General features: G+C 36.0%; 1 protein-coding gene and 1 pseudogene across 1 annotated transcript; both read right to left on the bottom strand.

Annotated features, from left to right (window-relative positions):
• Positions 1-92: 92 nt before the first annotated feature.
• Positions 93-12,189, bottom strand: LOC139963254 (bactericidal permeability-increasing protein-like). Its single transcript, XM_071963890.1, has 16 exons — positions 11,689-12,189; positions 10,736-10,835; positions 9,783-9,902; positions 9,199-9,269; positions 8,589-8,679; positions 8,277-8,328; positions 7,719-7,782; positions 7,337-7,428; positions 6,689-6,865; positions 5,877-5,942; positions 5,227-5,394; positions 4,298-4,365; positions 3,788-3,830; positions 2,813-2,876; positions 1,956-2,032; positions 93-1,327 (listed from the first exon to the last, which is right to left on the bottom strand). The coding sequence occupies exons 1-16, from the start codon at positions 11,798-11,800 to the stop codon at positions 1,238-1,240; spliced, it is 1,455 nt and encodes a 484-aa protein (XP_071819991.1). The 5' UTR covers positions 11,801-12,189; the 3' UTR covers positions 93-1,237.
• LOC139965885 (U2 spliceosomal RNA) lies at positions 2,407-2,617 on the bottom strand (annotated as a pseudogene).
• Positions 12,190-14,076: the final 1,887 nt, after the last annotated feature.

Here is a 14,076-nt window from a genome sequence, read left to right as displayed (position 1 = left end):
CAACAAAATGAAAAATATAAAAACTCGAACTTCAAAGTATACGTTACGTCATGACTTTTGAAACATCGAAATAATGGATGAGATATGACAAAGAATGTGCTACGTTTCATTGTTGTTACATTTGACGGTTGTTTACACAAAACACAAAGCAGGACGCATGAAATACATTCTACATTTGCAATTATTCAAAATTTCTTTCAAAGAGAGATTATCAGATTGATATCATTATATAATGGTACCGTATGCATGGGTATTTGTGCTGTCCATGATATCTGGGGTGATGGAATAGGGGGCACACATGTTAGTTGGGTTTAAAGTGAAGATTTGTTTTGAGTAATGTTTGAATGGGTAAAGGGGGCATGGATGCGAAATACTGCTTATCAGTTCCATCATTTTAGCACTGTACTTTTGTAGCACAATTATTAAATATTAGAGTGTATTATTTAATGAAATTCTGAAATAATTGCCCCTCGTCCCCCCCCCCACCCCCTTCCCCTTTAAACATATATTGTCTTCAATGTACCATATAGGGCACAAAGTTATTTCTATGAATGTCTTAAATGTAGCTTTTTACAATACAACAAACTGTGATAACATCATATTTCCTATTCGAAAACTCCACGTATGTTATACACAAAGATATAGCTATGCAGTTACTATTAAGGCCTATTAACAGTTGAACTGAACAGGATACAGCAGGGTATGTAATGTGTCAAACAGAATGATCGGTTTATTAATTTAGCAGCAATCGTGGATTCACTATAAACATCAGAAATCCAACCAGAGTATGAAAAAACTTACACGAAAGTGATACTAGGAACGAAAACACAATTTGTACTTTACTGTGAAAGTGAAAACTTAAAGATAATATCGATGACACTTGATAGTGTATTTTGTTAATGCATTTTTTCGGGCCATCAAAATTTAAAAAAAGAAGAAGAGAGTTTTCTCTTTATATATTTGTCGTATGAAAATGGTATCTGCAGCTAGATTAAAGGTGAAACATATTTTCTATATTTATTGAAGTTTTGAAATGAACCATAAATTCTGCATTTTTAACAAAGGATCAGTAATATAATATGACGTAACTTTAAACATCGTAATTGTTCTTTATGACCGGCTCGATGCAGCCTACATTCATCAAAATACATATATCAATAAAAAAATGAATTTGAAAATATTAAGCAATAAGGAGATTTAATGTAATAATTCAGTTACTGCGTATTGAATTATGTTCTTATTTCGAAATGAAGAGTTCGAAGAGCTCTTCAAATACTTTCTCTGCGGGGCTGTAGAATCTCAAGTCGGTTCCAAACTTTAAGAAGCGCTGTAAAAGAGAGAAAACAGTATCGGGTAACAAGAAGAAAATTATGTTTTATCGATGTGACATATATATGAACAGAATTATCCGTTTGATGTGTAATGGTTTAAAATTAACTGGACGCTTTGTTTGAATAATTTGATCGAATACAGTTGGTCAAGATTTTTAAAAAAGTGAAACCCTTACATTAACATATGTATATATGTATATTGAAATATATTTGAACTACGGTCCTTTTTTGTATGATGATTTATAAAAAGTTCTGATAATGACTTTGAGCCTTGAATTAAAATTCGCCATTAACTAGTATGATTCCAATTTTTTAAGTGTTCATGTTTTAGTGCGGAAAATATGGTTCCCGGCCTTTTCTTAAAATAAAATGCAGCAATATAAAAAGGTCCACTATATGTGTTTATGAAGGTTGGTATTCACATCGAAATTTCTAATGAGAATTCAAGTTTAAAACTGGACTTACATTTACAATCACTATTAATAAAAAGTATAAGGGTTTTCATGAATATGTTATATGTATATATGCCTATATACTACACTTATAATACTGGGCTTAAGATCAAACACGTTTCACCTGATGTCTCACTTCCTATCAGGTATAACTATAAATTAGATGACGTACCTCCCCTTGACAGATAAACGCATTGGAAGAGTGGTAGTCCTCGAAACTTGGAATTTCCTTTCCAATAGCACCCATTGCTGAAAATATATAGGCTATTAACTGATATAACACTAATATATTATGTTGGTATAGGCATAACACATTATGGAATTCATATTAACTGCAGAGGAATGAAAGGAATCATTGTAAAGAACTGAGTGTTGGCAACATTTTAACAAAACGAATAAGACGTCAGAGGCATAATATATATATATATATATATATATATAATATATATATATATATATATATATATATATATATATATATATATATATATATATATATATATATATATATATAGACACTTTACATTAATCACACAAACACGTGAGTTCAATGTATATATATATATATATATATATATATATATATATATATATATATATATATATATATATATATATATATATATATATATATATATATATATACTTTTTAAGAAAAAGTCACCCAGGAAAGAACCTGGGCACGAAAACCAAACTATCAAACGACTGATCCGCTCTCAGCCCCAGTCCCCTTGCATCGGGACTGTGACTGTGTGATCATTGTCAGGTGTGTACCACCATTCCCTAAGAGAACAGATACTACACATGATCTTAGCCAAAAGGCCGAGAAGCGATATATATATATATATATATATATATATATATATATATATATATATATATATATATATATATATATATATATATGTATACACACACACCCATATATATATATATGTGTGTGTGTGCATATATATATATATATATATATATACATATACAAAAAAATACAAAAACTTAGAAAGGTGTAAAAATTGTATATTTTGTTACCGTTCACACGAGGTATGACGTATTTGGTGATGGCAGAAGGTAGTACACTCTTCAGAAAGTCAATCTGTTTGAGAAAAATGAAGTTTCTGATATAGATCATATTGACAGAACTGATAATAAAACCAACTGTGCTTTGTTAGACAACAGGAGTCGTCAGTGTTTATACTCAATTCTTTATTTTGATAAGTTTCAGAAACATTTTAATGCAAAGTTTGACAAAACCTAACAAATCTTTTTATCTCGAACGAGGAGCTATGAACCGAATTAGGTTGGCCTGTCTGCTTCATCTCAAACACTACACTAACGCAGGAAGACCTAAACACTTATAGGTAGAAAAAAATCAGGATCTGTTGATCTTCTACCAGAAGAAATTGATTTTTCAGATGCTACAGTAGTTAAGACGGGATATTTGAATTGTTGCATGTCGGTCTCGGTCGACTTCCATGAATTTTTCGACCTGTTTGTAGAAATTTAACTTAATTTGGTCAAAATGACACTTTTTATCTCCACATTTTGAGTTTCTTCTAAATAATTCGAAAACAGTGGAAATTTGGACGAATATTGAGGTGTATTAAAATTACAATTGACCATTGCCTTGTTACCATCTTTGCTATTATGTGGATCCATATAACCCACACTAAGTTGAGTCTGGCTGCATATTCAGCCGCACATTCGCTGTGTACAGAACAATTATAGCTACCAATCGAAATGCCAGCCGCACATTTAGACGTACATTCCAGCGAATGTGCGGCTGAAAGTGCGGCCAGATTCAGATTGGCATCCCACTTTTGGGAGTGAGGGAGAAGCTACGTTCTAAACCGGTCCCCCTTCGAACCCCTTCCATTCTTTCACCTATATGCACGATGACATCATCAATTAACTGTTTCTCCCAATACGATGTATGGTTATGATAACTAGCTGTACGAATGTGCAAATAACCATAAACCTATACAACCACTCCAGGAAATACATTACCTTCACGTCACCAATAGCTGAGTCCACTAGCTCTAGGCTGACACTGTTAAAGAAACCGAGCATATATGTTACATCAAAGTCGGGAACTTCGTTAAAAAAAACATCTCAATTGTTCGTGAGGACGACTGGTTTACAGTTTGTCTCGGTTCCTGTTTCAGTACGGACAAATTTACAGGTAAAACATTTAACTACTACAACAAGAATATGTCATATACATGTTATATCTATATGTTACCCTGATAGCATATACAGATAATAAAACAAAACACATGATGAGGTGAACCTTCAACTAACATATAGCTGATATATACTAAATTATAGACTTAGTTGTATAGAATGTTGCGACCAGTCGTGTGGTTTATCGTCTACACATTTTAATCAGTTCAATCCCCCACCCCCAACCCCACCCACCCCACTCCTCCCAGTATGTAACGTTGTCATCCAAATAGCTCAAGGTTTGAGAAGAAGGAGACACTCTAACAGTATTAACATATGAGATATTATACAAACCTTTCAAAATATGACACCCATGTTACGTTCTGTCTTTTAATGGCGACCTTAACGCTTGCACTGAATTCCTGTTAATAGAAAGAACAGAGATGCAAATATTTCTAACATGATATGACGTGAATGAAATGGTCGCTATTCCAGACGATATCGTATAAGTATTTGGAAGATATGAAGTGAACTACCTAAACCGCGGGCTTTTTGGAAGTTTTTTCGACCTTGAAGAGATTCATGACACATAATTTTGTAACGTGATGTGCGCAATTCATTACATTTATGGTTGATTACATATTCATTCATACTTAGTAAAGATTCCTAAATCCTATTGGTCCATTCAGGTCAGCTGACCGTGGTTAATCCTGTGAGTAACGCACGGTAAAATTACGGGGCATCACTTTAATAAATCTTTGGTTATATGTAACCAAAAATGTTTTGTTTTATGATTTTTCCCCCACACAAATGGTAGTGTATGAACGAACGGGGTTAATTAACGGTCTAGCGTGCGTTACTCACATGATTAATGCACTCCGGGTGTTACCGCTATCGCTGGATGCCCTCGGGCTCCGCTACGCTACGCCCTCGTGCATCGATTGCATTATCCCCCGATCGTGCATTAATGTGAAGTAACGCACGCTAGACCGTTGATTAACCCCTTATTACTTTTTTTTTTATTACTTTACTTTATTTTAGTCTTCTGTGTATCTTGTTCACCGGTGGGTCTGGTTGAATTGCTGCAACGTCGTGCCAGAGATCTGGTAAGCCCCTCCCTCCCTCACCTCAACCACTCGCCCACAGGAAGGGTGATTCACCGGTGGGTCTGGTTGAATACTTGCAACGTCGTGGCAGAGATCTGGTAGGCCCCTTCCTCCCTCACCTCACCCCCTCGCAAAAAATGGAAGGGTGGAAATATTATGAATCTTTTGATAACTTACGAAACCCAAAGTGAACAAGTACGTCAGGGTATTTTTTGGGTTGGTGACGTAAGCTGATATTTCACCATTAACAGTGAACGTCACTTTCTCAGCAGTGGTGTTCACGACGGGTTGTTTTGTGCTTTGAATATGAAACTGCGTCATCATATCAGGAAACAACTTGCGGACCTGTCACCAAAGAAAATACCTTCACATAAATAGACGATACTTATGTAACTTTGGTAAAGTCATTTGAGGTGTTTAAATAGGTCATATTAATTCCATGTAAAATCATCAACATCATCATGATCATTTCATTGTTGATGTTGTATTTGTGTCGTTTGAAGAATGGTGTGACTGTAATGATAGAGAAATTGCAGTGGAATTACTACAAATAATAATGTGCCTATCAGGAGTTTACTATAACACTGTTTATGCAATGCTCGCGGTATACTCTATGGCAGTATCGCTACACTACCCACTTACAGAGCATATGATATGAAAATCGAGAATGAAACTATAGCAACCTCATAAAATCCTCACCCTTACGAAAGTAGTTTATTGCAGTAAAACAAAACCTGTTTAACAATGAGTCCTCCAAAAAATTGAAGGATTTTACAAAGTTTACCGAAAGATAATACTTAAAAATATCAATATTCATGTAAAAGTACTTGAGGGAAGAGCATCGCCATTGGAAACTGTGACGTATTGAGGCTGACCTCGGAGCCGTCAGGAATCTGTGGGTATAATAAGAGGAATTGTTTTAAAAAGGCATGATTGACTTATTTCTCATGAGTAGGCTAATATGAAAATGACTGATTATATAAAGAGTTATCTTGAATGAGTAAAACAAACTGGATTATTTTATACACGTGACGATGTTTGTCTATACTGTTTAAATCTTGGACATTCCAGTTATTCTGAAATCTGTTATTTCTCTCAAACTGTAACTTCCGGTAAGCACACTCCTTCAGGGCCTGGTTTGCATGTTTGGGGGTAACAACTATTAATATGACAGTATTCTATGAATAATGATAAATAAACTCTTGATCATTTTAGTCAATTAGTAACGCGTATCCAATCTAGATTTGATTATAAAAACATATTAACGATGGAAAATGCACAGAAGTGCTTTACACGACGGTTTCGGTTTTGACGTCTGAGAGAACAAAGTTTTAGAAATGTTGTCCTAAGAATTTAGAAATCTTAGGAAGTTTTACAAATCTTGTTTCTGCAAAATGGACTCCGCGGTCCATAACATTTGTATCAGATTGGTTGCATTCGAAAGTTGGGCACTGTTGTCGTCTGCTTCATGAGCGTAAGTAGATTTAACTGAAAGTAGAGTATAAGTTAGTACGTCTAACTTAGAGCAGGCCGCTTCATAAATTGCTATACGTGTTACATTGTGTGGTCTTCATTTGTCGAAGAAAATTCCAATAACTGTTTAGAAATAAACTTGGCCAATATGTGTGTGCATACGTACATCGTCCTGTGTAACATTGTAGTGGAGGTAGCCGATATTGTGTAGTACATAACCAGCACTGTTGATGAGGTAGTCGCTGATCCACACATAAAACATACGAGACTGATCAGAACCCACCGGAAATCTTGGTCTTGGACCGGGCATCTCTGAATGATGGCCAGTTGCATAAACCTCCCCCTGCAACATCAACCAACAATAAGAGAACAGTAACAGTTCTTAATCATCATCCGATGTCTGATTTTCTTTTCTTTTATGGAAATTTAAGACGATAATTTCAGTGGTTTTTCGAGAAGGGTTATAATAATATTTCGATGGATGTGTATACTAACACATCCGTTAGTCACTTTCTACCCCTGAAAACGACACGCCCACCGGCCAGCAAGTTCACATTTCAGATGTCAGGGGTTAACTAATTGTTTTCGCGTTGCGTTGTGATATAGGCCCATACGGAACCCTCGGTCTCCAGGTTACGAAGTCAATTTTCACAGCCGCGCCTGCAGCTAGGAATCTAATCGATATTTAACTAGCAGAGGAATAAAGAAGTTTCAGAAGACTATATAAGTTTGCTTCATCAAGACACATTTGAAGACTTTAATTTCGTGTATCTGTTTTCAGTTTGAATGCGGAGATGCAATAGTGTGCCTTTACCTTGTGAGTGATATCAAATACGTGGTCGGTAACCGTCGGTGTCCGCAGTAAGGAGTAATCTAACTCCATCCCCTCATAGATGCTTGCAACCACTTTAAATACAAATAAAGAGTTTATTGTGGGACATTGCTGACCATGGGTAAGAAAAGAATTATATATTAGCTATATGAAATGAAATTTAGCGCTGTCAAGCTGCAGACAATTCAACTCTGCATAATAACAATTATCATGTTAGGAAAAAACAAGTGCAGGCGAAAAGAATAATGCTTGCTTGAATTGACAGCCGTTGAAGTGGTTCACAAATCAGACAAAGGAATTAATAACGTTAGGCTAGTTTCACATTTAACTATTAAGTGTATTATACCTTAAAATTATAACTTACTTGTTAGTTTCGTTAGTCGTTGTTGCAGTTGTGTGTTAACAGCATCGACAATCTCACTACATCCCTGTAATTTTATCATGTAGGGAGAAAATAATATTTATATGTACTTACGTTAGCACACACAATATAAAGTGTTGCGTGTGTATGCCATTGTGTGCAAGGCAGTTTGATGTTATTGCTATCAGCGTCATTACTTTATAGCACTATGGCTATGTTACATGTGTATGTATGTTACGTGGATACATCACACTAATGATTGCCTTAATTGGCATGTGTATAGGCTTAATCTATGCGCATGATATTGGATACATTTTGCGGAAAGTTCATACAATAAAACTCATTGCGAGCAATAGAAGATTTCTGCTCATTCTATTTAGTTTATATTCCCATTTCTTAAACTTCCTTATACATATAAACCTAACAGTGTTATGGAAGGGTTCCTCAAAGCTTCTCTTCATAAAGCATTTATAGATCAATTTACTCAGATCTAGCACAGCTTATTAATCAATTCTTATTGGAGAAGGTCATGAAATTATTTCTATGCAAATTATTACTTACGTTCTCGTTGAGATAGTCATTGATCCGGTCTGCAAGCTTTCTACTTATAAACCTGTATAAATTATACATTAGAGAAGAACGGGGAGGGGTTAAAGGAGCGTCTCAGATCGTTTATAAGGTAAGGGGAAAATTGGATTGTGAAGAGAACGAAAGGAGAAGCTTCGGCCGACTAGTGAAAGTTCTGTTCATGTCGACATAACTCCGTATTGCAGATCATTACACACTTTACATCCCGTCCTCACGACCAGACACACGCTACAGGTATCTTTCTCATTTCTCTTCATTATCTTCAAACCTTAATAATTTACTTACTTGTGACCGTGCAGATCTAGGTAGACATCTCTAACATTGAATGTACAATAACTGGAACTAGTATCGACGGAAGGACGTCCATCACTCTCAGCTGTGAGAAGCATGGAGAAATTATAGGAACACTCTTTACTTTGTTTCAGCAAAATTGTTTACAGAGGGAGTTTTATTGCTTGATAGGTTCGTCACCGTGTACGTCAATATGTTTAGTTGATATAATACATGCTACAAACGTCCACAGATCTTCCCCTCCTCCTAGCGCAATTCCTCCACGAGAGAATTATTGCCTGCAGTGAATCGTCAGTAGCTTATAATACGAATCTTAACATGTGAAGCAACATATTCGACATATTTATTTTATGTATAACTTAGTGTTCTCCTCCAAAAAGGTCAACATATGGGAATGATAAGCAGATGGATACTCAAGTAAAATAGTATTGGAAACTTCAAGTAACTTATAGCATTCTTAAATTGATCCTTAATTTGGGCAACACTAGTAAACAGCATATATTTGGTCAACCCTTCCATACTGCATATGGTTATGTATAGGCTATATGAAATATTTATTTGTGTATTGACAGTTAAATTTTCGGAATAAATTAATTTCACTTACCAACAAAAACAGAGATTAACAATGAAATGTTTTTTATAAAGGCATCAAAGTCACCAGAATGGCTCCCAAAACTGCAAAGGAAGCAAATTATCATCTTAGGCTCAAATATTAATATCGTGTAACAAATACCCCAGATCTCTAATATTAAAGAATGACAAAAAACAAAAATTAATGAAAATATAAATATAAATTGAATATTCAAGAATTAGGGTCCAATGTACCCCAGATACTCGTTAATGAAAGCATCAAATATCTCACAATGCAAACTGGATTCGTGATAAACAAAAACACCATTTTAGGATTAAGGGGAATATTTGACATAGCACTAAATGATCTAAAGGGTATTTTTCTAGCACCTGAGGGATCACAGATCACTAAGACAGCCCTGTAAGGGTATCGATGGAATGAACTTAGTAATCCATGTACCAGGGATCATCCTTAGATGGTGTCCCCTGCACTCAAGAGTGGACCATGCAAAACTGATCTTTGTCCTCCCCTCATCCCCTCATCCCCTCGTCCCCCCCCCCAGTGCTGTCTTCCTTGTCAACATCATAGACAAAGAGAATACTTTGAAATAGACTTACAATTTAACCTCAAAGTTACCACTCAATTTCATGTACATGTTTGAAGCTGATATCGTAAGTTTAGGGCCAGGCCCTGCACGAAGCTCGGAAATCGGAATGTCAAAGTCAACGACTTCTACGCTGTTGATATTAAAATAAAAATCAATAACTTAAATCATGTTTAATAAGCAATTCCTTAACAATATAGCTACTCGAAAGATGCAGCTACTTGAAAGATAAACTTCCAAAGGCATTTTTTCGCAACAAGATAATAATTTATTCGTTGAAATCAAGTTTTAGTGAAATAGCGCGTATTGAACAACAGCATATATAGTGAGTGACAGTACCAAAAACTGTGCGATAAACGCATTAAAATATACGCATAACTTACTTAGGATAATTTATTACTCTTACTTTCAGTGTTACGTCGTCATTCAACTGTAGATTCATTTGCAGCTAATATTGAATAATCCAACTAACTCGGTCTGTTAAGTTCTACATTGATAGCATCTAAAAGTGTGTACGAGTTTATTTGACCGCTCAATGACTCTTGCATAGGTATATGGATAAGTCTTTCCTAAGAAGAATAACATGTCTACCAGTCGATGTGGATGGGGGAGGGGTGGGGTACGTTAAGGGAGGTGGATGTTTAGAATGAAACTGATATTGAAATTAGTACCAGTGCATGAGTAGACTTGGCTCTATTTAAGATCGTTATGTTAAAGAAACCCAATAACATTGCACACAAAAACCTAACAATCGATGGTACATTAAATAAACGGTGGCCCACAAAAGGACATTATATAAATAATCCGCATTTCTTGATGAAAATGACAAAAGTCTGAGATGCAATTTTGAAACATCACACTATTTACGATCTATTTAGTGAAGTTTCCAATGTCTTTTCTGGGCCAGAGTGAGGGAACATAGCTTTAAAGAAAAGTGTTGTTTAAACGTATAAATTTCATTAATACTTCCAAAGTTTGTAGCTGATTCCGTGTGATTTGCCGGATTGTGGAGGAATGGGATATTGTTTGACCATCTCCTCTATCTTCTGGACTCCAACATCATTTACTATAATGTTAAATGAAAAAAAGAACCGTAAATCTTATCGTAATAAAGAATATAGGAACAAAGTCTAATCCGTATAGCCTGTCACACCTGTCAAGTTACCATCTGCCTCTCCTTCAGTGGTTACGTCATCAGTGTAGACGACGAATGATACATCAGTTTATCTGCATGCTGTTGATCTAACACTTTCCGTCCTCTGCTCCTACATCTTTACTTTTACTTTCTATTGATTTCCTAACCAAATGTCATCAACGTTTCCTTTTTCATGAATATTTATAGGAAGTGAAAATGACCCAAAATTTCCACGGTTGTAACCAAAATGAAAATTGGGTTGTTTGTGGCAGGAATGTTGCAATGGATCATTCCTTTCAATTTGAAACAGTTGCGGGTTTTCCTACTGTTTTGCGTAATTTAGAGGGCCAATTCGCGGCGTCACACACATACAACTTAACTCGTGCTCCTTTAAGATTCTATACTTTGGTTACTCTAGACCAGGTGTTTTCAAATTAATTTCTTACGAGGACCATACAGAAAAATAAATTGGTTTGAGCAAAGGGCGAGTCAAAATCACACAAAACCTATAAATTAGGGAAATGTGGCAGGGTAGGTCAGTTAGTTGTTCAACTCGATCCGGGCCGGCTTGAAATCTTTCGCGAACCAAATTTTGAGTGTGGTCACGGGCGCTAGCAAATATAAAAATATGAACACCTGCATACTGATGTGAGTATAGTTGAATTCCTATATAGGCAAGCTTGATCAGAACGCTTTAAGTGCATATAGTGAACACGCAATTTGCATAAAGATAGCAACGTGACAATGCACATGCAATAGTAAAGTAAAATCGAAAACAACTTACAGAAACGAAATCCGTTGGGAGTGATTCGAGAAATCATGCCCGGATTTACAGCTGCAAGAACCGTCATCATTGACAGCTGGGCGATAAGACTGAACCAAGTGTTAAACATCATCTTCTTCGTGCGAACGTTACTAATTATTTTGGTTATACACTATTAATTAAACCATGCTATGAGGAACAGTGTGTAAGTTCAGCCCTTCAAGTGTCGAGTCAATTTCCTCTGTGACAATGCTATAAGTTGGTAAGTACTTTTTATAAACAAGTATTTGCAAATGCAGCTCGTTTCACAGTTCAATGGTTAATTTGCAATGTTTTTTTTTTTGAAATATATACTGTACGGTAACCATTTACTTCCTTGTCGTACAGGATGTTCACCGTGACACTTTGTTTAGACAAATCAAACGGGGAAAGACATGAAAGTGACGCTACACATGCTAATTAGTCGATCTTTTCTGCAGGCTTTCTGTATAGTTCCGTTTTGTTATAATTTTAGTGTTACTAAGAAACCTTCAATGCGTATCGTTTCTGCATTTTGAGTAAATTAAATTACCTATAACGAATTTTGCGGTACTTTCACTATATTTGCATGAAAATCCATTACAAACTTGATTCAATCATGGCACACATCCACCCCCCCCCACCCTCCCACACACACGCACACATGTATATGTTAGCTGCCCTCAATTATATATATTTATATATATATATATACATATATATATATATATATATAAATTGAGGGCAGCAAACTTTTAATATATTATCCTTCACATTGCTTGCGACTTTCAGGTAAACTATAATCAATGGATTGCTTATCGCTGTTGTGTATATTTGGGGTTCCTTGTTAACAATGACAGTTACATAAGCTAACCCGAACACATGCAATTAAATTGATGCCTGGTTTTGACAAGCAAGCATTGAAAATGACATTGGTTGATGTTGAAGTTACGCGCAGATCCATGGACCTGAAAAGAGAATTGTGAAGCATGAATTCGTGATGACGTCACAGCCATAATATAATAGTAGATTCAAAACACAGAATTTGTTGTTTGGAAACTTTACTGCGAAACCGTTCTTTGACCGCACGAATTAATAAAAATGATCATTTTCACTATGTTGTAAATTATTGACTTCGTTTGCGTCAGTCACATTTAACAATTTTCTTCATTATCATCATCATGAAAGTATTTTCACATTAATGACATATATCATATTTGGGAAAACAATGGAGTTACACATTTAGATGAACAAAATGACTAATAGTTCATCTGAAAGGTGTGTATCTCAAAGTTTATTCAACTTATCTTTTCTAATATTGACAGCTTTGTTCAGGCATTAATATCAGTAAATTTTGGAAATGTTAAGTTACCGTCAAACTGTTCAGACCTTTTTGCAAATATTTGTAGCAAATTTCAAGAAAGCGATTAATTGCTTAGATAAAACTTTGCAACAAAATCAGTGGCGTCGCCAAGGGGGGGGGGGCAGGGGGCACGTGCCCCCTCTGGAAAACCTAGTGCCCCCCGAGTGCCCCCCATCTGAGATTTGGGTTGGTAAAAAAATATATATATATTTTGTTATATTCAACTCCCACTATCTGAGTTGGTTTTTTCATAAGGACAAAGAAGCACAGTAATTCGTATTTTCTTCAAATGAGCAGCGAAAATATGAAAAAGTGTATCCTTGAACGTCGGGTATCGAAGTCGTAACCCGCGCCATCACAACAGGTGTCGATATTTACACTGAATGTGTCAGTGCTCACGCCATACCAGCGGATATATACGTCCGCTTCGCGAGCTACATGACTGTGAGAAGGGAGGGTACTGCAATATGTTGCCTTGGTCTGAGGTTGACAGGTTAGGAGCTGACGAAATGTGAGAATGTGAGGGTCCGCAGGCACCATACTTGCCTATATTTGTGGACCCATATATTAACCCTGTTGTGTAGGGGGTGCAGATGTCATTGGAGGTCAGATGCTTGTAGGAACAAATGGCGAATGTTCACACCTGCAAATACTGAGCCATACTCGATGTGTGATCAAACTATGGATTGCATGGTGAGATCCCTGATAGGAGCCAATAACGATGCTCGAACCTGTTACATCTTAATAGATAATGGGCGAAAACGAGGACAAGAAAGGAGTCGGGGGTCATGCACACATTAATTCAACAAATGTAGGTTCTATAGATATAGGGTTAGGCATAATATCGACAGCATGTGGTTCATATCCTCTGCAAAATTCTGCGCCTTGTTAAAATCATTACCTCAAAAATAGCAATTTCTGGAGATATCTTCAGATCGAATTTAGCATCAAATGTGGCAGCATTTTGCATCTAGCCCATCCTCCGTATGCGAAAATTTTCCAAAGGGGAGGGGGCAGTGGCGGCGGAA

Source organism: Apostichopus japonicus, chromosome 3 (genome assembly GCF_037975245.1).
Source record: "Apostichopus japonicus isolate 1M-3 chromosome 3, ASM3797524v1, whole genome shotgun sequence".
Taxonomy (NCBI): Eukaryota; Metazoa; Echinodermata; class Holothuroidea; order Aspidochirotida; family Stichopodidae; genus Apostichopus; species Apostichopus japonicus.
This window is presented reverse-complemented; position numbering and strand designations above follow the sequence as displayed.

Excerpts from the sequence above, each read along its gene's own strand:
- LOC139963254 (XM_071963890.1), bottom strand. The coding sequence starts at position 11,800 with ATGATGTTTAACACTTGGTTCAGTCTTATCGCCCAGCTGTCAATGATG. Across the intron at positions 9,903-10,735 it reads ATCAGCTACAAACTTTGGAA|CGTAGAAGTCGTTGACTTTG; the intron begins GTATTAATGAAA and ends TAATATCAACAG. Across the intron at positions 2,877-3,787 it reads CAGCTATTGGTGACGTGAAG|ATTGACTTTCTGAAGAGTGT; the intron begins GTAATGTATTTC and ends TTTCTCAAACAG.